Consider the following 25,918-nt stretch of genomic DNA (forward strand, 5'->3'; position numbering starts at 1 on the left):
TGCTGAAAGCATAGAGATCCCTCAGATCTGAGGTGGAAGCCTGTCCTAAGGGTCTGGGGTGGCCACCTAGAAGGCACATCCCAAGGTTTAGGATTTTTTTTTACTTTGGAATAGGCTAATCCCTGCACTTTGGCTATTGCACTGAGGTAGAAGTGCTCATCATAATTTTCCAAGCTTTTCTTAGGTAAGATCTACTGCAGCTTCTGTTAGAGAGCTTCTCATTAGTATAAGGATTATAATGCTTATCTGGCACATAAAATATATTTGTGATAAAGAGGGCCTTTGCAAATTTTCATCTTGTGCATTAATTGTCACCTTTCCTGGAAGGGGAGGCTATATTCACTTCCACTTTCACCTTCATCACCCTTAATTGAAAGTGGGACTGCCCTTGAAGAATATTTGGAAGTTATAGCTAGACCAGAATGTGTGGCTCAGATAGTTATGAGTACCCTTTCAGATGACGACATAAAAAAACTCCACTTCAAGAACTGTTTTCGTTGCCAGTTGGCATCAAGGTGCTGGTAATCATCTTTAAAATTCTTCATGGTTCAGGGTTCATCATTATGTTCTCTATGCTGAAGATTGATTACCACTGAAATTTAACAAGTGGTCCATTTTGTTTTTCACTTCAGTAGATTTCACTAAACTGGAATTTTGGAACAGTCTAAACTTAATACGCCCAAACCAACATGAAAATCTATAATATTAACACTTAAACAACAAAAGGAAATAACCAAATCCCCAGAAGAAACTAGCTGCAGGGGCATCTGTTACTTTCACGAACCTGTGGGACTCTCCCTATGATATTTTTACTGTTATTTAAAGTATAATGGCTTTTTCTTAAGCCATAAATATATTCCCCATGCTGTAAATAAGTGGTTTAAAAGCATCATAAAATTAATATATAAGAATAAATCTTAACAACCTAATGTCAGGTCAGAAGTATAAATCTTACTTAATTTGCTAGGTCAAAAGGGAAACATACTTTTTAGTGAAAAAAATAGCAAGCATCTTCCAGTAAAAGTGATATGCACAAACACATACACACACACATACTATGCTGTTGCCAATAAGATTATTTAAATGGCCTCTGTGTAGAATTTCCAAAAGAAAAATAAACATGTGGAATAGAATTAATTTATAAAACCCTCTAAGGTTTATCTTGGCAGAATTATTTTCAGCAGTGAGATTTTTCTTTCCCTTCCTTTCTTCCAGCCATACACATTTATTTTCATCTGCTCGTCTCATAAAACGGGCATGCTATTTAGCTATAATAAAGCAAGAATAAATTCTTTTTAGACCTAATAGGAGAAGCCATAGTGTTTCAATGCAGAAAGCTCTCATTTCATTTGAAATGGAATTTGCTACCACAGGGAGTCCCACCCAGACCAATCTTCATTGATTTCAGTAAGCTTTGAAATTGGATTCATGCTTTCATCTTTCCAAGAAATCATTTCTAATTACAAGGCTTTCTTTGAATAACATTAAGCCCGTATTTAAGCGTTTTGTGGGATTTGCAAATGGGTCAGTTGCACTGCTGCACCTTTATGTCTTCCCACCTATGAAATTCTTGCCACATGGAATATGTCCAGAGTTTATTTCATATATTGCAATTGGCATTCCAATGTAAACCTAAAATATGATATAGGAAGAACTGTCTACATTTCTCCTCACATTTAAAACTCTACTGCAAAGTCAATCAATCTACATGTCCATGTCTATAATATTATTCAGATACTTCAAATGGTAAATCTTAAACCCTTATTTTGAAGTTTCTGGTCTGATCTGATGTATCAGTACAAACATACCATGATGCTATTTTCTTTTAAGGTAATGTTATACAAAGTACAGAAAAGGCCTATGAAAAAGTAAGCAATGAAATTAAGTCACACAATAGGAAAAAAAAAGAAGTAGAGATGAAACTAAAACAAATTCTTTGTATTTCCCTGTATTTTTTATGTTTGTAAGCCGTTCTTTTTTCTACTAGGCCCTCACACTTCATACACTTTCATTTAAATTTCTGTTTTTAGAGGATCTTATTAATTCCATCCAGCTATGACATTCTCAGTATTCCCATTAACTTATTGGCTTGTCTTTCATATACTTGTTTTGCCGTTCAGTTTTCATTTATGATCGAATCACTTCAATATACTTCTTGTATGTATGTCACTATTTTCATTCCAATGCATATAATTTCATCTCCCTGTTGTAGACTTTCCTCATCTCAGAATAACTTCTATAAATCCACCCTATTTTTCTATTTCACAATTACTTTGATCTCATACATTAATTTTCAGATCCATACTTCTTGTTATATCATAGAATTTATTTGACATTTTTTGCAAATTATTTAGATTTTCAGTTAAGAACATTGAATTGTTTCCATACATCAATAACCAACATACCTCTAAAGTCATTACAAGCACTAATTAGACATTTATATATAAATATTTTAAATATCCAAGGGTATGTTGAACATCTTTGTTTTAATCTCTGCTCAGTATTAAACCATTTGTTCAGTACAGATAATCCTTGAGTTACAACCATAATTGAGCCCCAAATCTATGTTGCTAAGTGAAACATTGCTGGATTTGCCCCATTTTACGACTTCTTGCCACAGTTGTTTTAAATCATTGCATTTGTGAAGTTAGTAACATGGTTGTTAAGTGAATCTGGGCTCCTCATTGACCTTGCTTGTCAGAAAGTCGCAAAAGGAGCTCATATGATCCCAGACCACTGCAACCATTGTAAGTATGAACCAGCTGCCAAGCATCTGAATTTCAATCATGTGACCACAGGGATGCTGCAATGGTCATAAGAGTGAAAAACAGTCATAACTCCCTTTTTTCTGTGCCATTGTAACTTTGAACGGTCACTAAATGAACTGTTGTAAGCTGAGAAATACCTATATTCCTTTTATCCTCATGCATGGTTTACAGCCATCATGAATTGTTCTTATCATAGTCAACCAACCTTCTATTACACATTCATGGAAAATATTTCAAAACATATACTTCTTCCATTTATCATGTGCTTTCTCTAAATTAACAGACATACAATATTTCTCAATGACCGACTTAAGAGTAAAACTCTGCACATCTGTTACTGGTATAAACCTTCACTGTACTTGCCACATTTTTCTTATTGTCACCTCTTGTATCTTTTCAACTAGAATTCATCCAAACATTTTTTTCTGGTATACTTAACAAAATAATCACTCTGTAGGTTTTGCCCTGAAACTGGCTTCCTTTCTAACAGTAATAGTATTCTTCCAATAGTCAGACACAGATACTATCTTCACACACATGTTAAACAAGTCACACAGCACTTAGGAAAACCACAATCATAACACTTCTCCAATTACACACTCTACACCTGCAGCCTATCATTTTTTAAGCATTCACTGCATGTACTATTTGTTTTTTGCCCCTTTTTCTTTGACAGTAAAATGTCTTTCAATTTCATTCTTAACATATCACTATCATTCCTGTACTCCTCTCTAAAACATATTTCCAGCATTCTCTCACTTCAGTTTTATTCCAAATGATTTCATCCTTTTATTTTTAATCCCTTTTACTTTCGTGGAGGCTTCTTGGCTAGTCCTCTTCACCCAATTTCAAAACTACTTTTATTTCCATTAAAACTTCTTGCTACCTCTCTACCTCCTTTCATCCTTGTCTTCTTTCCTTTGAATACATTATTTGAAGTTATCATTTATCCTCATGTTCATGGTAATCATTCTCTTATATTCACATTTTTCCTATTCACAGCTTTTTTTTCATTTCCTTATTTCATTCAGCACCTTTTTTAAAAAAATTCTTCCCAATCTACGCCTTTCTGTGACCCTGCTGTGGTCAAACCAGGCTCACCTAAAGCAAGCATATCACTTTGAAGATTCAATTTAAGATTACTTTCCCTCTCACTACTCAGGGCCAGTTCAGCTTGCAGTAAATGTTTTTTTACAGAGGCAGTTTCGATGTACACGGAGGGGCATCTCTTAGGTTTGACGCTGAATGCAGTTCATATGTGTATAGAAGGGGATAAGATCTTCTTTTCCTCTGATTCTTCATACTTGGTTGTTGTTGTTGTTGTTTTACTTCTTTTATTTCTTCCATGTTAACTCTTTTTAAAGTACTAATCTTAACACTATCAAATAATGTTCTGTTACACATTCAGGACTTCTCATTACCCTTGTATTCTTCACTAATTTTCCTCAATCTTTCATTATGAACAAAATCAAGCTTTTAGATTTATACTCACCCCATAATTTCAAACCATCAATTTTCTAAGCAGATGCTCACCATTTATGCTTGAACCTCTTAATGGTCCAGGCACTTTTTCTATATCTCTGATCTTATTACCATACATCAATTCATGTTACCTAACAGTATTTTCCCACTCCTGGATTACATTAATCCAGAATATTTAACATTTTTCCACTCAAAATTCATTTCTGATCATTTCATTATGGTCATTCGTGGAATATAATATGCAACTATCATTAAGCCTATGGATTTCTACTTTCAAACACCCACAACTACTTAGATGGCCAAATCCCATTTCATTCAAAATTCAATTTCCACTGTCACAGACTTGCATGTATCAACTCAATTCCCAATAATCAGTTCCCTTTCATTCAGTTTGATTACTTTATTCCTTTCTCTTAATTAATCACACAGTCATCCAACATGACTATTTTTATTTATTTCATTTTTGTTAATTAATTGCTCTTTATCATGTATTCCTCATGTCCAAGTCACAAGGTTCCATATGCTGTGGTTGCCACCTGATGGGCTCTGCTATCTATTATGATTGTGATCAATTGAGGCATCCACTGAACATTTTTTTTTAGAAAAACAGATTTGAATGAAAAGAGAATTGAATAAACTGATTTCACTGAAGCTTATTTCTCAATTAACAAATATGACGTTGTGCCTTCTGAAGATGTTGAAATCATTGCCAAAGTTTATTGAGCAAAAGTCAAGACAATTAAATATGGGACCCATCAAACTAAACAAAGCCATATATGGTGGAGCCCATGAACTTGTTGAAGGCCTTTGCTTAGGTTTTCTGTCTGGGGCTTGAAAAATAAATGAGAGCATCAACATGTATCTAAAAGACCATAATACATAGTGGACTGTTTTCAGTTCAGTGGGTCAGACTGTTTGAAGCTGAATGATTGCATTGCATTCTCTTTTTTTTTTAAACAATAAACAACATAAAACATCCTAAAATGGAATTACAGGATTTTGTGGTATAGTATGTGCAGGAATAAGAAAAGAAGGTTTAAACTAAAAAATGTTCCTGCTACTATTTCTGTGGCTTCTATAAAAAAAATAACCATGAATAACAAAAACTTAGAAGACTGTAAAGAACCTTGCTACTGGTATTTCATAATGCTAACTGAATGACTCCCATATAGTTTGAGAGCTGATGAGGAAATATGTAACATTTAACAATGGAAGTTGTTAAATTTCTAGCCAAGTATTTCAACTCAGCTTTTGGTTACAATGGTCCACAGTCAGTGATTGCATAACACTTTCCTAATATTACATTGTTTAAAAATGATGCAAATAACGAATGACATCTGTAAAGTCAATTCAGGCAACAGCTAATAACAATTGATATAGAGCTTGATATATATTTTTAGAAATGATTGATGCAAGTAATACAGAAATGCATATTTCCCCTGCATTATTTAGTCCGCATTGCACATATGTATCTATAACCCATGTCTTGTTTTAAACATGGTTTATGAACAATCATCTGTTCAGATTCAATTTGTAAGATGTAAAGCATGCTTTACAAGGCCACAGTAGCTCAATGCATATATAATGTAAAGCCAAAACTAGTCAGTTCATACTATGGCTTGGCATAGACAGGGGGAAATGCATTGTATCACTTGATCTTTTTATAAATAAATAAATAGAAGCTGCCATGCTGCAAAACAACTGTATTTACTTGCAGAAATACCTTTGGAGGTTTGGGAGTGTCTGAAGAAGCTAATTCATTTTGTAGTAGATGGGTGTTTGTAATTAACCATAACCACCAGGACAACACTTTTGCTAGTGTGCAGATCTGCCTCAAAATTATTGCATATACTTGGTGTGGATACAGTCATATGCTAACATCTGAAAGGCTCTAACATGTGACAGGAAATTGTGGTTTGCCATTATATAATTCTGCCTCTTGAAGACCAGACCAACATGCTTTTCCTTACTCCTTTCTTTTCCCATGCCTTGGAAGATGACTGAATCTGCTTCTGATTTGGAACCAGGAGTAAGCAATTTTTTTCTGACAAGGGTGTACAGATTGCATTGCTGGTGATGTGAGAGCACCAGAATGAATATTTTCCTCTTTGGGGCTTTCAAGGTCCACCTCCCCCCAAAAAATGCCTTTAAGGTCTCCAATGCTGAAGCAGAAAATTGGATTTAGTTTGGATTTTTGAGGACTTAAATTGAAAATTCTAAATTGGGTTAGATAATCTGAGGGTTCGTTGAAAGTTTAGAGTTCTGTTTCATGAGAATCAATTTCTCTTTTCATCTATCAAATAGTTTGTTAAATTGGAATTTTCAATTCATAATATAATTGCTACAGAAAAGGAATGTTGTGAATTCCAGAATATTCAAGTACTTGGGAATATCCAATTGATAAGTATACACAGGATGTAAGTAATAGATTAACTAGGCATCTGCTGTGGTGGCAGCATTATTATTTCTTGGAGGCAGCTGAAAGAATTATAGGAAGAGAAACAAAGAAACCTTAGCAGTATCCTAAAATCAGACCAAAATATTCTTTCTTCAGTGCCATAACTGGTAGATGTTTTCTCTCATTGGTTAATGTCATGCTGACATTAGGCTGTACATAGTTCAGCCGTATGTATGGTGAGTTGTACAGTCTATTATAAGTGATAACCTCATGAATCAAGAGTATGTCATTCAGCATTGACCTGGAATGGATACAAATTGTGGTTGTTGCTGTTAGTTGTGAAGTCATGTTTGACCCATCATGACCCCATGGACAACGTTCCTCCAGACCCTCCTGTCCTCTAACACCCTCTGGAGTCCATTTAAGCTCACACCTATTGCTTTGGTGACTCCATCCAGCCACCTCATTCTCCAGTTTGATCGCCTTGCAGTCCAAGGGACTTGCAGGAGTCTTCTCCAGCACCATAGTTCAAAAGCCTCACTTCTTTGGTGCTCAGCCTTTCTTATGGTCCAACTTTCACAGCCATACATTGCAACTGGGAAAACCATAGCATAGGATACAAATTAAGAATTAGCAATTAGGAAAAAGATTTTTTTTATGCCAGCATTGTTTGATGCCGTTCAAGGGTAGCTAGATAGCCTTAACTCAATAGCCAATTTAAACATTCTTCCCAATAACATGAGGACAGAGAACAAAACCACTAATTAGGAACATTGGCATGTTTTTTAATTAACCAGGTATAGAGATACTGTATGTGTATCATGTCTGAATAGCAACTACCTATTAAAACAAAAGCAAGACAGGTTGGTACAATCTAACCAATTAATCTGCTTTTTCACAATGTGCAGCTGCCAAATTTGTCTGAATTAGGCCTTACTAACTAAAATCCCATTGTTGATTTTATAATCATTTCTGTTTCTGCATTGAAGATTGCAATTTCATTGAACTTAGGGGACAAATAACTGTTAAAAGTATACACAGGGGTACTGTTTATTTATTTAAATTTATATAGTGTCCCCTTTTGCCAAAATGACATTTTGTATAGAACATAGTTCTATTTTGTGAGTTTTTCATTCAAATAACCCCCAAGATACATTGATAAATAAAATACCTTTATCCTGGTCTCCTTGTGCATATGTGTATGTGTGCATGCACATAATTTTGCCAAAATGAGTTCCTATAAATTTTAGAAGAACAAGGAGGAATGTACAGAGAGGGGAAAAAGAACTGTTCATTCATTCTGTAGACAGAAAATTCTTCTCAGTTTATTTATATGAAATATTCTTGGATGGAAAGCAAACCACTGGCGGCTCATGTGGCTGATCTGGAGGTTATTTCTGTTGTGCCAAAGAAATTAATAGACTGAATAAATTCTGCATCCTTCTATGGTGGATTTCTCTTAATCTTGAAACAGTTTATTTATTTATTTATTTATTTATTTATTTATTATTATTTTATTTGCATTTGTAGGCCGCCCTTTTCCCTGAGGGGACTCAGGGCGGCTCACAGTTTCTCAACAAATTCAGAGTGCATGGGAAGGGGGTATAATTTTCATACTCAATGAGTCTTCTATTTTCTATTTAATATTGAACTGCATGTGGAATATTTGTGGACACTGAATATTTTTCTCATAATATTGGAAATTTTCAGTTAAGGATCTAATTTTTATGAACCCATGCAATACTAAATTCTTAGAACATAGAATCATAGGAATGGAAGGGACCTCACAGGTCTTCTAGTCCAACCACCTGCTCAAGGCAGCAGATCTTATACCAACCAGACAAATGGTTGTCCAGTCTGCTATTGAAAACTTCCAGTGATGTACTCACAACTCTAAGAGTCAAGCTATTGCATTGATTGATTATTCTCACTGGGAGAAAATTTCTCCTTACTTCTAGGTTGGATCTCTCTTTAACAAGCTTCCACCCATTACTTCTTGTCCTGCCCTCTGTTGTTTTGGAGAATAATCAAGCCCCTCTTTTCTGTTTAGCTTCCAGACCTTTCATTATATTTGTTGCTATTCTCGGCATACTTTCTATGGTCTCAATATCTTTTTTGTATTGTGGTGCAGTATTCCAAATGCGGCCTCACTGGTGCAGTGTAAAGTGGCATTATTACTTCTCATAATCTTGAAATTATTTCTCTATTGATGCAGCCATGGGCAGCATTGGCTTTTTTGACAGTTGTGGCACACTTCTGGCTCATACTTAAGTGGTGATCCATTAGGACACCTAGAGCTCTCCATCACAGTTACTATTGTTGAGCCAAGTACCACCTATTTTGTAACTATGCATATGGTTTTTCCTGCATAAGTGCAGGACCTTACTTTTTTCACCAGTGAACAGCATCTTGTTGGACAGGGCCCAATACTCAGACCTGTCAAGAACTTTATGAATCTTCAGTCTATATTCCAAAATATTAACAATCCCTCCACACACACTTAGTTTCATCTGCAAATTTGATGAGTTCCCCTTACATCTCCTCATTTAGATCAGAAGTGTCAAAGTCACGTCATCACAGTCACATGACATATCGGGACTTTTTCCGCCTTCACTAAACCGGGCATGGGTGTGGCATTTGACAACCCTGATCTAGATCATTTATGAGGCTTTATCTTTGACTATTGAGTCAAAGACAGAGCCTTGGGTTACCCCACTGCATACTTCCTTCCATGTAGATGCAGTTCCATTAAAGTCTACACACTGGGTGTGGTTGCTCAGCCAACTGCGGATCCATCCGGTGGTGGTTCTGTCTACTTCACATTTTTCTACCTTATTAAGAAATAGACTGTGGTCTACTTTGCTAAATGCCTTAATAAAGTTAAGTATACTATATCCATAGCTTTTCGTTGTTCCACTAATACGTTTTGCCTGGCATGATGTGTTTTTAACAGCAGTGGGATTCACTTACCTTCCCTACTGGTTTGCAAATGTGAGAGAGTGTGCATGTGCTTCACTCGCATGTGCCTCATCTGCACATGCGCACCACCTTCTGCTCATGCACAGTGCTTGCACATTACATTGGGGTGAGTGGTTGGAGCCTTCCGCAGCCACTGCTACCAGTTCGTCCGAACCAGAGAGAACCGACTGAATACCACCTGTGGTTTTTAACTGCTGGCTTCTAGAAAATCACCTTGTTTATTTCAAGATGTTCACAAATCTTCCCCTTGATTTCCTTGTCCAGGATTTTCCCAGGTATTGATGTCAAGCTATTGGCCTATAATTTTCTGAGTCCAGATTTTCCTCTTTTTGTAGATTGGTATCACATCAGCTCTTTTCCAGTTCTCTGGTAGTTCCCCTGTGCTACAGGGGCTTTGAAAGATTACACTCAGTGCCTCCAAGATTATGTCTGCCAGATCTTTCAGTATCCTGGGATCAGAGGTGGGTTCCTACAGGTTCATACCAGTTCGGTAGAACCGGTTTGTCAAATCTACCGAACTGGTTAGAAGAGGTTCCACCAGTGGACCCGGAAAGCAGGCCACACCTACAGAAGAGGTTCCAAAATTTTTTGAAACCCACCACTGCCTGGGATACAAAGTATATGGCCCAGGTGATTGGTATTCATGCAGGGTAGATAGGTATTCTCTTATTATTTCCTTATCTATTTTGACATGCACCTGTTCTTTCCCCCTCAGTGCTTTTGATAGGTTGGGCTGTATCTTCTTTTTGTGTAAAAAGAGATGCAAAAAGGAATTAAGCAGTTCTGCTTTCTCTTTGCTGCCTGTCACTTTTTTCCATCTGTTCTCATTGGAGGACCTGTCAGTTCATTGACTTTGTTCTTGGAAAGAAGGATTTTCTTAGAATTTTCTTCTTCTTTCTTCTTGTTTGAGTATAACATTGAAACTGTAGCAATGTAATGGGATCCTTTAGAGTGGTAATATCTCATAATAGCTATAGAGTACACTGCGTGATACTTATCTGATAAAAAAAAATTAGAGCATTCCTGGAGAGAGAAGCATGGACTAACACTTTAAGATATTTATAAGTGCGCACCTACTCAATGTGAGTTCCATTTGTTAATTTTATGATGGACTAAATTTTACATTTGATTAAAACTTTTGTTTTCTGATAGCTTGCTGATAGCTTTTGTTCTGTGCAGATTAAAGCTAGAATCATTGGCATACTGTAATGCTGGAATTGCACAATCAGCTAGAACAGTTAGGTGATGATCTAAAATAGCAAGTGCTTGTTTATTTAACTTAAATTTAGATTTAAAAGTTATGAAGCCAATGTGTAACCTTTTCTTAACACTCTATAGATTGGAATGGCTTTGAATAAATATTCCCAAGGAGTACATCTGATTTTCAGGAAGGTACTTGAGTAAAGTGATTGAATAAGTCGGAGCAGACTTGTATCAGTATTAGACTGTCTCAGCTTGCTCCACAGTTTGTCCCTTGGTATTAAGTCAAAAGCCAACTTAAAATTTACAGAAGTTACAAAAAAGGAATCTCAAGGGAGCACTGAATATTTTTCTGCTAAATGATGGAGAACCACATATTGATCTAATGCTGATCATTCCCTTGTAAATCCAGCCTGTTCTTCAGTAGTGATATTTTTATTTTGTACCCAGTCTACCAATTCTAGCTATAAAAATCTGGCATAAAGATTACATACTGTGTTTAATAAACTAATAGGCCTGCATTTGTAGAGGCATGCCTACTTGCTTTATTTTTGTGCAGTGGTACAATAGTCTGATTCCAATCAGATGGAAATTTGATGTGTTGTTAATATGTGTGAATATATTAACAACTCTGTTAACCAATTGTTAACTAGACCCCACCAATCTTTGCTTTTCTTTGAATCCAGGGAATGTAATCACCTCCAGATGATTTACCTGGTTTTAATTGGGCAATAAGAGCTTTAACCTCAGCTATGGATACTGATGACCAATCCAAGAGGTCACTACAAAAGGAAATCACATCTGAGATTATAGCAGATTCCTTTTTAAAGATGTCATTGAAATCCTCTCATTTGCCTGCAGATATTTTTGTGAAAGAACAAAAATCTTTATCTATAATAGATTGATACTGTCAAACCCAAATGGCATTAAGTTTTGCTGCTGAAATTAAATTCCTCCAATTCTTTCATATAACCTGCTTATAAAGTGCTAAAGTGAAAACCAAACAAATCACAAAAGCTCTGATTTATATTCTTCCTTTCAGTCCATACTTTTAGAAGTCATTAAATTTATGTTTGCATTCACACTATTAATGGAAAATAAATTATTATTTTTATTATGTGGTTAATCTTTGGTGAGATTCACAGCCTTTAGGGCTAGTTGGATGCCTAACAGCTCGAGTCCTAACCAAGGACCTAGGAACTGTTAAGGTAATATCGGAGGATATAAGCTGTTCCAAGTAGGGTGTTTTTTTGTAGAGTCAGAATGTTCAAGTCAGATAAATTTAGAATTTTCAAATAGCAAGGTAGCCCTTTAGGTATTGCTCCAAGGGCTCCAATTACAATTGGGACAACACGTGATTTCTTTTTCCACAGTAGCTCAACCTCAATTTGCAGGTCCCGGTATTTTGTGATTTTTTCTTGCTGTTGATCTTCAATTCGTGCATCACCAGGTATTGCAATGTCAATGAACCATACTTTTTTCTTTTCAATTATTGTTATGTCAGGTGTGTTTTAGGCCAGGTGCCTGTCAGTCTGGATTCTGAAGTCCCACATGATTTTGCCTTTCTCATTCTCTAAAACCTTCTCAACCTGATGGTCCCAGTGGTTTTCGCTGTACTCAAATCCATACTTTTGGCACAATTTCCAATGAATAGTCTTAGAAACGCAGTCAGGGGGTTGTAGGTAGTCAGTTTGTGAAATTTTGCTGCACCCGCTGATCAAGTGGTCAACTGTTTCATCTTTCTCATTACAGAAGCGACATTTGCTGTTGGTAGTAACATGTTGAATTTTTGCCTTCATGCAGTTTGTGGCTAAGGCTTGTTCTTGAGCTGCCAAAATAAAGCCTTCTGTTTCTTTTTTCAGCACTTCTGATCTTAACCAGTTCCATGTTGGTTTTTGGTCAGCTTTGCCTTCAATACTTTTCAAGTATTGACCATGCATAGCTTTGCTTTTCCAATTTTCAGCTCGCTTCTCAATTACTTCTTTTTAATAAGCTTTTAACTTAGTTGTCTTCAAAAGGCCTCCTTTATTTACTTCCTTAATCATTGGTTCTTCACTTTTCTGGATGTAATCATTCAAGCTGTGTCTTTCTTCTTCGACAGTCTGCTTTACTTGCAGGAATCATCGACCACCTTTTGCTCTTGGTAGATACAATCGGTCAACATCACTTTTAGGGTGCAAAACATGATTCATTGTCATACGCTTCCTTGTTTTTCTGTCCAAATTGTCCAACTCCATCTGGGTCCAGTCAATTATTCCTGCAGAGTATCAAATTACAGGTATAGCCCAGGTATTTATGGCTTTTATGATGTTTTCTCCACTCAGTTTGGACTTTAATATCTTGCGAATTCATCGAATGTACTTGGCTGGTGTTAATTCCTTGACTTTATTATGCATTAAGTCAGAGGCCTCTAAAATCCCCAAGTACTTGTAGCCTTCTTCTGATTTTACTGCTTTTATCATTTCTTCATTCTCAAGTTGTATTCCATCATCTTCTAGGACCTTGCCTGCCTTGGTTGCCATTGTTGCACATTTGTCAATTCCAAACTGCATACCAATGTCTTGGAAAAATTCTTTTGTGCTTTCAATTAATAAATTCAGTTCAGCTTTTGTTTTTTACCAAACAGCTTCAAATCATCCAGGTACACCAAGTGTGAAATTTTCAGTCCTTTCTTTGCAAGTTCATATCCACAGTTCAGCACCACCTCCTCCTCCTCCTCCTCCTCCTCCTCCTTGTTATTATGATGATGATGATGATGTCATCTTTGGTGAGATTCACAGCCTTTGGGGCTGGTTAGTAGCTCAACAGCTCGAGTCCTAACCTAGGACCTAGGAACTGTTAAGGTAACATTGGAGGATATAAGCTATTTCAAGTTGTTGTTGTTGTTGTTGTTATTCATGAGCCAGCATAGTCTTTTCTGTTCACAGGTAAATGGCTCTCTCCAAACTGCAATACAATCCCACAGCTAGCTGTCAATAGCCATCAAAAATGCTTTTAATCCACAGAGACTTGAATCAGATAAGGAGAAAAGACACTTCCTCCAAGGCTCTTCCTTTTAATTGTTAATTTTTCCTTCACTTTCTCATTGCAGAAGACACATTCCTCTGAGGCTTTGGTGCTTAGCCTCCTCTGCCACCTTTTTTCAATAACATTCCCCGAAAACCATTTAGTTAGCCCCTAATTTCGCTTCAGGATCCTTTTAAAGATTAATATCAGCTTTTTCTTTTTTTTCTGTGAGTTGGTCAATCACCACCCGGTTCCAACCCTCCGCTCCAGACACCACTCCTGCCCAATAACTTAGTCCAGGTGCCCCAGCTTTATAGCAGTCATTCAGTTATGGCTGCTGCCCTTGCTGCCGTTTGAAGGGTTTTTCTCCAAGTTCCCAAGAAATTGCCACTTCCTCTAGGACATCAGAGCCGTCCCTTCTTCTCCCCTGTCCCTCCAGGAGAGGTTTTCAGTCCAAAGACCTCCCAACAATGGTTTGTATGGGTGGATTTCCGCGAGGCTCAGCAGAGCCTCCTTTTTTCCCAGCTGGTCTCACTGCAACCCTTCTAGCTTCTGGGGTCTTATTTTCTTTTGACCCCCAAAATAAGCACTTGACCTTATTTTGGGGGGTCTTATTTTTGGGGTTCAGGAGGTGGCGAGCGTGGTCACCTCATGGCTGCTGCTGTGTTGCAATATTTTCAGTGAGGGCTTATTTTCGGGCAAACAGGTTAAGTCAGTGTCATCTTTAGGAAGTATGACTAAATTAACTCTGCATTGATATATTGACTCTTGCACTTTTCTTTAATACTGAAGTATTCTTTTCCCCCCTTTTGTTCAATTACATCTAATTGTTGGAGACTGCCTGGACAAGTCCCTGCAGTTTTCTTGGCAAGGTTTTTCAGAGGTTTTGCCTCCTTCCCAGGGCTACGAGAGAATGACTGGCCCAAGGTCACCCAGCTGCATTCATACTGAAGGTGGGAATAGAACTCACAATTTCCTTGATTCTATCCTGAATCACCATGACACCAAACTGGCTGTCAAAGTATTCATGTCAAATCTCAAAAACGTGCTCTTCAATGGATTCTGAAACCACTTCAAGTCTAAAGTCTAACTAAAATTAAGTTAAACTTTTAAAAAACATACTTTGCTTTCTTCTTAAATGCGTTATATGTAAGAAAAATGTTATGGAGGAATAAACCTATAATAGTTTCAGACATATATAATTGTGCCTTTCATGAAACATACATTTCACTGATTACATTGAAATTGGAACAGACAACTCTTGGTTGATTACCTTTAATGAATATTATGGAGCAAGGAAGATAAGGGCTTCTTTGGTATAACAATAATAAAGGAGGATGTGGCTGCAGGGTGAATTTTTATTTTGTAGAGTTTTTTTTCCTAGTGTGTGTGTGTGATGTCAGGCAGTTTTATTAGGTTTGTAAAAGTTGTGTCATCTCTATTTTATTCTAAAACTACATTTTCCAGGTATTTTCTATTTAGAAGCAGCAGAAAACTGAAAACTATAAATGTGTGTGGTTAAAAATGAAATTCATTCTATTTTATCTGCTATTAAGATCCTGAAGAAACATAAATCTAGAAAGAATAAATTCACAGTTACAATATTAGATATCAGCGTCCGTCCATATTTTCATCCTGCTATTTTAACTAAAGATAATGTATTAACATAAGAGAAAAATCTTATGAATATTTTTAATTTTAGATTTTGTTGGTACTGATTTGAGTGTTCATGAAGAATTCAGGAAGTCCTTGTTGATTTTTCTTCATTTTCTTTATTTCACTTTCTTCATTTACCTTCTATGACTTGTGGTGATTTATTGAACAACAATTATTTTAAAGCAGAATGTATATATAAAAATAGCAATCACAATCAAATGTATATTAAACCAAAACATGCTTTAGATTTTCAAGGATTTCGTTCTATTGTAGTAGTCTGACTATAGAGCCAAAATGCAATAAATAAATAGATAATAGATACATAGCCTATGAAATGAGACTATGAAATGGGAGCCAGTTTGTTGTAGTGATTATAACATCAGGCTAGACAGCAAGAGAGTTCACAAGTTCCAATCCTACCTCAGACACTGAATTTGAGCAGCCACTTTCTCTCATCCCAAAGAAGAAAGAAAGAGCAAACAATTTCTGAAAATCTTTGCTGAGAAAACTGCAGAGACTAGTCTATTCTAGAATTAACAGACATAGACATAAACTATGATGACTATGATTTAGAAACAACTAAATATTAATATTCATATAATACAGATGAATTTCTATACCATGTTAACCCCCTACCCTTTCATATAAATTACACCTGCAATCTAAATCCTTCTTGTCTAGGTTATTTTGTATAATCTCATATAAGTCTGATAGCAAAGTTGAACAAACTTGTCTTTCAGAGATATTAAACTGCTGTTTAATATTTCAAATAGATTAAGTATTTCCTGGAGAAATTTATGAACCAAGTTAAACATAAAGGGAGGAAAATTAAGTCTATACTCTGACAATGCAATAGAAGTCATTTCTACTTATGAATAATATGATTATTCACTGTATACCATTGAAGCTGTAATCTATATATTGTACATAGTAAACCTCATTATACATATGCAATTTCTTTCAAAAACACTGACTTAGGAAAAAAATATCGTCATTTTTGCTGTCTTTCTTCTTTCTATAAAGACATTGAAATTCATTGTATTAAATTTACTAATAACAGTAAACAAAGTTTGAAATATGGATAAAAAGCTATAATATTGATGCAATGATAAATAACACGTGATTTTTCTTCTTAGTGCATCGCAATATGAGCCAAGCTTGTCAAGGAGGATGTGCAACATGTTCTGAATACAATGGATGCATGTCATGTAAACCTAGACTCTTCTTTTTCCTGAAGAGGATTAGCATGAAACAGATTGGGGTGTGTCTTTCATCCTGTCCTCCTGGGTATTTTGGACAACGATCCCCAGAACGAAATGAGTGCATGAGTAAGTTGACAGAATGTTGCAACCATTGCTTTCTAAATTTTGCTTAATATTTGGAAAGTTTTGAACTTTGAAAGCACAAAAAAAAAACACCATGAGTTGTTGGTAAATTGATCAGATAGTAATAGCAGATATGATTGCTCATTTGAGCTCACTTCCATAAGCTTTGTGCTATATATTTGTTGTGACTTAAGTATCATCTGATTTATTCAATACCCTCACATTAAATACCATGCCTCCTCCAGGGACAGCATGATGACAACAATATATCAAGGTTTATTTAGAATCTGAATCTAAAATACAATATTTCATAGATTATTATTATTAGACAGTTTAAGACTGGTGGAAACTTAATAATTCAAGTACTAATCAAAGACTAAACATTATTAAGTTACTATCTAAGATTTATTACTATTAAAGTATGTCTAAGAGTTAATATTAAATAATATTATAGTTATTTACATTATGGATCCCATCTCTAGTAGAGCTTAATGTGTATTCAGGGGCTCATCTTCAGTCATCCCTGCAGTAGATACTGTTGCTTATAATAAATCCTTAGATACAACATAGATTTTGCAATTAATGTTATGCATTAATTCAAGATATATATGTATATGTATATGTATATGTATATATACATACAGTATATCCTGAAATGGAATCATTTTTTTTAATTTATAAAAATATTTCTAAGTTGTTGATACCATAAAGTCTATGGTGGTCTAAAAATACGTACAATTTATAAAATATTACCTTTGCAAAACAACAGAAATGTGGAAGCCCTTCTTAAATTTGTCATTCGTGCATAGGCTCTTCTTTCCAAAGAATAAAATTCACCCATATCATCTTCCCTGTATTCACATCAGTTTTTCTTCTTTCTTTCTTTCTTTCTTTCTTTCTTTCTTTCTTTCTTTCTTTCTTTCTTTCTTTCTTCCTTCCTTCCTTCCTTCCTTCCTTCCTTCCTTCATTCATTCATTCATCCATCCATTCATCATATTTCTATGCCACTCATCTTCCCTAAGTGCCTCTGGGAGGTTTACAGTAAGAACATGTCTGTTCCAGTGACGTGCGGTGAGGTTTATGGCTGGTGAGGCAAAAAGAAAGAAAGCGGCTTTTGGCCGTTCCACCGCTATGTCCGACAAAAGCCGCTTTCTTCTTTTGCGGCAAAAGAAAGAAAGGGCCAGCCCGCCAGCAGAGGCGGGTAAAAGACCCGCCTCTGCTGGCGGGCTGCCTGACACAGAGAAAGAAAGCTGGCGGGCTGCCCTCCCTGCCTCTCCTACCCCCTTCCCTCTGAGTGAAGAAGACATGCACACACACACACACACACACAAATTACTTACAATTACTTACAAATTACTTTAATTTTTAATTCCTCCCCCTCCCTCCGACCCACATACCTTTTCCAGCTGTTTCACAATCACAGAGGATTTCAACTCTGCTCTTGCCTGCCATCATGAAAATGTAAAAATATAAAAGGAAAAAGGCAAGAGCTGCTGAGGTCAGGCTGGGTAGCTGCTGCCAGAGTCCCCAATGGATGACTCTGCTTAACTGTTTAAAAAAGCCTGTAAAAAAATGCCCTCTACAGGAGGAGGCAAGAGAACCACGTGCCTCATCTACATAAGGAATTTTTCGGCTTTTAACCCTTGCTTAACTCTGCTCGAGTGATCGTAAAGTCAGACTAAATGAGGCACGTGGTTCTCCCACCTCCTCCTGTAAAGGTCACTTTTTTAGAGGCTTTTTAAAACAGTTAAGCACTAAGCAGAGTCATCCACTGTGACTCTGGCAGCAACTACCTCAGCCTTTTTCCTTTTACATTTTTTTTCATGATGACAGTGGTGTGCCTCTGCCTCCCCTGCCTCCCCTGACTGCACATCACTGGTCTGTTCTTCCTCAAATTAAAATAATGCATGGAACATCATCACTGATGTTGATGATTTTATAGGAAAGTTCATTTTAAAATCTCAAAAAATAATATACACAATTTAAGACAAAATGTAAACCCTGATTTTCTCAGATATATTAGGATAATGTATACTTCCAGCTATGTTTGCTCACTCAATTATGTCTTTATGCACCCAGTTTTAGAAAAAAGCCAGTTGATAAGGTATCATAAAAAAAAATTTAAAGGCATAATTTGATGTTTCACTACCATAGACGTTTTCCTCCTACAATGATCCATGTTGCAGAAACCATGTCTCATAGTCATTTTCTATGTAAATCAGATGCATTATGTAGGGGATTGAATATGACCAGGAAGTGATTGATTATTTCTTGTACTTCAGAATGTAAAGCTGATTGTGAAGCCTGCTTTAATCAAAATTTCTGTACGAAATGTAAAAATGGATTTTACTTACACCTTGGAAAGTGCCTTGAAAACTGCCCTGACTGGCTGGAACCAAACAATCACACTATGGAATGCAATGATATTGGTAAATAAATTGTTTATTTATCCAGTAAACAATTCTAAGCGAATGCTGTTTTGCTACTGTTGGCTCTCTGTAAAGGCAGACAGCTTAAAGTTAAGAAAGTTAAAGAAAAGAGCCTCACACAGTTTGTTTTATAAAATAAAAGATGTTCCTCTTTATATTTTAGAAGTTTGAATTTCAGAGGGAGTGAAATAGTAAAAGAACCACTGAAAACCACAGGAAGTATTATTTGCCCAAAATATTCTGCTCCAGCTTTCTCCTTACCCATGCTAGGAGTGGTTTTTTATATAATATTTTATTACTGTTTTCAGCCCAGAATGTACAGCCTCTTTTTAACTGAATTAAGAGGCCTCTTTGCTTGTGCAATGCAATGATATAGTCATCATCACATTATTTTGTTATTCAATATTCATTCAATTCTACTTATTGTACTTCTTTTTCACTTTGTAGTATATAGAAAAGTTCTGGAAATCACAGTGCAATTGCTTTAGATCATTTTCCCACTAGTAACTCAGCAGGGTTCAAACTTCTTCAGGCCACATATTAGTTATAAAGAAGTCCTGAAATTCCTGATTAAGAGACAATACGCTAAAGATGGAAAACTGGTTGTGTTCAAGATTTTTCTTTGTTTCAAAATTTCTGACTTATAGCCTCTTCTATGGTCCATAAAATCCTTTATTGTGATAAGGACAGACTTTATATTACTCCAGTGATTGCTGGGTGATGCTTTAAAGAGGTTGCATGTCACCAGTGTGAAAATGAGCCTTCAACAAATAAGAACTGCAGCCATATTTGAATATTTGAGCAAACGAAAAAGGCTCCTGGCTCTTGAGGAGTAATTTTAGATGATACAAACTTATATAGAGAGATTTTTCCTGTCTATGTTTAATTTACAGACTAAATATCTGGTGTGCATTGAGATGGGTGTATCTCATTGGCTATTGATCAATATTAATTGATATCATGTTTTTGTTACAGTGCATTGTAAAATTAATGAATGGAGCCAGTGGAGTCCTTGCACAAAGAACGGAAAAGCGTGTGGTTTCAAAAGAGGAAATGAAACAAGGGTCAGAGAAATCCTACAGCTTCCTTCAACAAAGGGCAAATTATGCCCACATACAAGTGAAACAAGAACATGTGTTGTACAAAAAAAGAATTGCCAGAAAGGAGAAAAAGGTACTTAAGATTATTATTGCCAAATAGTTTTAGCTAATGAAAATCAATTCCATTTAAAGTTTATTTCACCAACAATTTTGTTGGGCTTTGATAAAAATATATACATAAATTGACATGATGTGTTGGTATTGTTGATTTATAGCCGTGATGGCGAACCTGTGGCAAGTGTGCCACAGGTGATATGCAGGACCCTCTCTGCAGGCATGCCAGCCATCGCCCCAGCCCAGCTCCACTGTGCATGCGTGCATATCTCCTGCTGGCCAGCTGGTCTTCGAGTCTTTGCTGCACATGCGGGGGGTGGGGCACATGTGGGGAACACACATGTGCATGCCTGGGAGGAGGATGCATGCATGGGGATGCACTTGCATTGCATTTTGGGGGCTTGAGTGTGTGTCCCGCACACCATTTTGGGCCTGGAAAGCTTTTTGCACCAACCTGGAAGTAAAAAATGGGCAAGGGGATGCCGTGCACATGCACGGGAAGGCAGGAGAGTGTGGAGGGTCATGTGCACATGCATGGGGCACACACACATGCACAGGATGGAGTGCATGTGGGGTGGGCATGGGGTGGTGCATGAGCACTATCAACACATGACAACAAAAAGATTAGCCATCACTGATTTATAGCTTTTTCCTCTTTCAACAAGCAAAAATAGTTTTTGTGTTTGCCAAAATACTTTTGAATCATATTTTCTCTTTATACTACTGTACAAACACGGTGCTAAACACTAATTTAAATAAATAGCTTAGCATGCAGACTGTAAAAGAGTTGATTGATGTGCCTTTCAGATATTTGTTGGCCACACTGGGAAGCAGCAGCATTTGCTATTGAAAAGTTTATGCTTTAGTTTTTCTAAAACCTTTTAAAATATGTGCATTTTAGCAATGTTCACGTTCATTTAATAATTATAATATTTTTCGGACAATAAGACATACCAGGCCATAGGATGCACCTAGGTTTACAGAAGAAAAACAAGAAAAAAATAGTTTTTTGTCTCCGCACGTTCCGTTTTTGTCCTCCCCGGTATCTAGAAGCACTCTGCAGGCCAAAAATGGACCCTTCATGTGTCCTGTTTTCAGCCTCCTCAACGCCAGGGAGGACAAAAATGGAACCCACTGAGGCCTCCAGAGGCTAAAATTAGGCCCATTTTTGGCCTGCAGAGTGCTTCTGGGTGCCAGAAAGGAGGGAAATGGGACACGCAGAGGATTGAGGAGACCCGTATTCACTCTTTAAGATGCCCAGACATTTCCACCCACTTTTTGGGGGAAGAGGAGTGTGTTTTATAGTCCAAAAATTATGGCACATACTGCAAAGAGCCTTACATTTACTGACTACTGTATATACTCGAGTATAAGCCTAGTTTTTCAGCCCACTTTTTGGGCTGAAAAAAGCCGCCTCGGCTTATACTCGAGTCAGTGAAAAATTTGCCCGAAATGGAGGAGAAAAAGGGGCGGGGCCATGCCGCTGGGTGACACTCGTGAATGGCCCAGTGCCCCTGTGAGTTTCCCCTCCCTCTGTGTCAGTTTGCCGCGCAGCGCGCACCGCACCATCCCCCCTCCTCACGTTCTAATGTAATGCAGGGCTGTCTTACGATTCCCCTTCCTCCCCCTCCTGCCGCTCTGCAACGATGTCCCACCTCCTCCTTGTTATGGCAAGCAGCCACATAGCGATGTCCCACCTCCTCTGGTACAGTGATCCAATGATAGGAATCACTGTGCCGTGTGTCATAGGAGGCGGGACATCGCTCCCGCGGCTGCACGGGACATCATCATCACAGCGGGACATCAGCATCATGAGGTGAGTGAAGTATTTCATTGAATACACCGCTAGTTTACTGTTTTTCTTTGAAATAAATATTCAAAAACATTATTGGTATCTATTTTTATTTTTGAAATTTACCGGTAGCTGCTGCATTTCCCACCCTAGGCTTATACTCGAGTCAATAACTTTTCCAGTTTTTTGTGGTTAAATTAGGTGCCTCGGCTTATATTCGGGTCGGCCTATACTCGAGTATATACGGTAAAATGCAAGTTTCAAAGTAGGTTGCACTGAATGATTGCAGTAAATGAATATATTTTATGATATATTTCAATTTTATTTCATTACTTACAGTAATTCAGCTATATGAAGTTATCTGATATAATATGCCTATGTTTCTGCTTACAATTAATACATTTTTGTTCAACAGTATTGGAAAACATGATACGATCAAATTATAAAATACCATTTCTCACTTGAAGCAGATGTTCAGGTTAAGTCTACGTATCTTAAAGCATTCAGTGCCTTCCAAGAGATAAACTGTATGCCTTGTAGGCCTCTGAATACATGTACGACCTCCTTCTGATGTACAATGCCACAGTGGATTTCTCTGTGTATAGAAGATCTGTCAAACTAGCTGCTGACGGGCCGAATACGGCTCACACAGGCTACACCCACCCTGGCTACACAAAGGGAAAAAAACATGGCAATAGGTCATGATATGGTCTCTGATGCAAGCAGGTTTGACACCCCTGGTGTACAGCATAGGACAAAGAATTTTTACTATTGACTAGTATTGACAATTACAGGTAGTCCTCGACTTATGATCACAATTGAGAAGAGAATTTCCATTGCTAATGAAGGCAGTTAAGTGAGTCACACCATTTTTTTTTATTATGATCTTTTGCTGTTAAGCAAATTTCTGCAGTTGTTAAGTGAATCTAGCTTCCCCCATTGACTTTACTTGTCATAAATTGACTGGGAAGATCACAAATGGTTATCATCCCCAAAATCTACAACTGTTGTAAACAGATGCCGTTTACACAACTTTTGACAACATAAATGCTGTGGAGATGTTGTGATGGTCATAAATGTGAGGACGAGTTGTAAGTCAACTTTTCAATGCCATTATAACTTCAAACAGTCACTAAATGAATGTTTGTAAGTAGAGGATTACCAGTATACCTGTTAGGTCATCATCTCTGAGAAATAGTTTGTTAATAGCTAGTCATATACCTAAAAAGTTGTATTTGGAATATTGGGATCTCATGGGTTGTAATTTGAATCCAAATACTTTCCCCTGAAAGAATATAATTGCTTGCTGAATACTTTTGCAGTCAACCAAAAAATAAACAAGTGCAAATCAGAAAGTGGATCACTATTATCTTCTGCCATTCACCACAAATTCTTATGCATAGCAGAAAGTTTGAGTGCATTTATCATAAATTAAATATACTTCTCAATTTGAATAATCTCTGTACTAAGGCCCTAGGTTGAACAAGATACTGCTTTGCTAAAGGTTGAAAAGGGAGATGATTTTATTATTAAACTCACACTGCCATTTCAGTGAATCTAACAAGATTTCTTTATACTCAATACTTAAATATTTAATGTTCACTGCATGAGGCGTCACAATAATCCCCACAAACCCAGTGTAAAATGGCAGTCCAGAATGTACCAAGTGCTATTTTATAGGTGTAACAGAAGGATAGTAATAAAGAAAAAGTTATCTTTCAAAAAGCTACTATTTCCCATTTATTCTCTGCCTCCCAAGTCCCAGCTGATCAGGAGGGAATGGGGATTTTGCAGTAACTTTCCCCTGGAGTGGGATTGGAGATTTTACAGTATCCTTCCCCTGCCATACCCACCAAGCCACACCCACAGAACCGGTATTAAAAAAAAATGTGAATCCCATCACTGAGCAAAATGATATTCTTAAATGAAAGTGCAAACATAAATGGAATAGAAAATGTCCAATTAACCTTTTGCTTATTGTAAAACCAGGACAAAGGGTGGAAAGATAACAGGGGTGGGTTCCTGCCAGTTCTAACCTCTTCTATAGAAGAGGTTCCACAAATCTACAGTGCCATTTGGAACCGGTTCCAGCTCCCTCCCCCGCCCGTCCGCACATCATCAAGATCAAGAGCCAGAGGAGGAATTCTGGGAAATCCACAAATCTTAAAACTGTCACGTTTGAACACCCCTGGGGTTTGAACACCCCGGGGTGTTTTTTTCTAGAGGGTTATGGGTGCAACTTGACAGCTTTAAGACACTTCAATGCCAGAGTTCCTGAACCAACATGACTGGAGAAGGAATTCTGGGAGTTGAAGTCCACAAGTCTTAAAGCTGTCAAGTTTGAACATCCCTTTTTTTCCTAAAGAGTTAGGGGTGCAAGGGTCTTGTAACTTGACAGCTTTAAGACTTGCGTGTTTCAAATGCCAGAGTTTCTGAGCCAACATTTTGGTTGCTAAGGAAGAGTGTTGTTAAGTGAGTTTCACCACATTTTACAAGTTGGCCATGGCCACCCAGTCATGACTGGCAAGCCACTCCCACTAGGTCACATGGCTGGCAAGCCACTCCCACCTAGTCACATGGCCAGCAAGCCACTCCCACAAAGCATGCCACACCCCCAAAGCAGGCCACACCACCACCACTAAAAAAATTTGAAACCCACCACTGAAATATAAATATAGTATTCTATATTTTTCTGAAATTCTGCCTACATTTTCCATTTCAATGGGTATTCCTCAGTCTATTTTAGTTTGGAGCCATAGAAGGAGACTGAAATAGTTTTTAATTCTGCAGACTGAAAGCTATCTCAGTTTGCCACCACAGGTAGAATTCTGGATTCAGTCTGTATCTTTAGTGGTATTACTGTGTCTACAGAATTTTCTACTTCATTGGAGAGGACATCTTCATCAAGACAGAGACACTTCCACCCTTCCATCCCTAGCAGAAGAAAATTAGGATAACTTCCTGTTATGTTTAAACCATGTCTTTGAAATCATAAGAACATTCATATAATTAGTATACATTAAAGTATAGTAATACAATAAAGGTACTTTATTTTCTATACAGAATCCAGTAGAATATTTTTTGGGGTTTTTCTAAAACACTCTTGAATAAATTCCACTAGCCCAACCATTCATTAATTATAACTATAACTGTGTTTCTTCATAATGACAATGTGATATAATATGAACAGACTTAAATTATTAATATATTAGGTGATTTTATTTACATCTACTCTAAGGTGACCAGACATCCCGCTTTTGGCAGGACAGTCCCGCTTTCTAATAATTTGTCCCACGTTCTGTGGCATTTTTAAAAAGTCACGATTTTTGGCAAGTAAATTTTGGCAAGTAAATACATCGTTTGCTGGACATGGACTGCAGTCTCTGTACTCTGCAGAATGGCCGTGGAATCGTGAACGAAACCCCCTCCAGCTAATCACAAACGCTGTTTGCCCTATCAGTCAACGCTTGCGGCTTTCCATTGGACTTGGAGGCATCACCGCATAGCCTGGCATCCATCGCGTGTTGATGACGTTGATGGCTTTGCTTGGGGGAGTTGTTTATGACGTGGCAGAATGATTTTGCGGCAGGTGGGATCTCAGGGGCTGTTATTTCCTAGCGGGGCCAGGGACGCCAAGTGGGTTGCTCGCATCGGGACCACTGTTCCAACTGCTGCGTGCAGTGTCGTTTGCCAGACATGGACTGCAGTCTGCAGAGCGGCTGCACAATC

The 25,918-nt window shown here is 37.2% G+C and overlaps 1 protein-coding gene across 2 annotated transcripts in view; it reads left to right on the plus strand.

The window, feature by feature from the left end:
- RSPO3 (R-spondin 3) overlaps window positions 1-25,918 on the plus strand; it is a 71,341-nt gene that overhangs the window by 18,982 nt on the left and 26,441 nt on the right. For both annotated transcript variants that reach the window (XM_032216950.1, XM_032216951.1), the window contains exons 2-4: window positions 16,626-16,817; window positions 19,097-19,243; window positions 20,219-20,416. In XM_032216950.1, the coding sequence (XP_032072841.1) occupies window positions 16,626-16,817; window positions 19,097-19,243; window positions 20,219-20,416 (537 nt within the window). The remainder of the gene's footprint in view (window positions 1-16,625; window positions 16,818-19,096; window positions 19,244-20,218; window positions 20,417-25,918) is intronic.

The sequence above is a fragment of the Thamnophis elegans genome, chromosome 4 (assembly GCF_009769535.1).
Source record: "Thamnophis elegans isolate rThaEle1 chromosome 4, rThaEle1.pri, whole genome shotgun sequence".
NCBI lineage: Eukaryota > Metazoa > Chordata > Lepidosauria > Squamata > Colubridae > Thamnophis > Thamnophis elegans.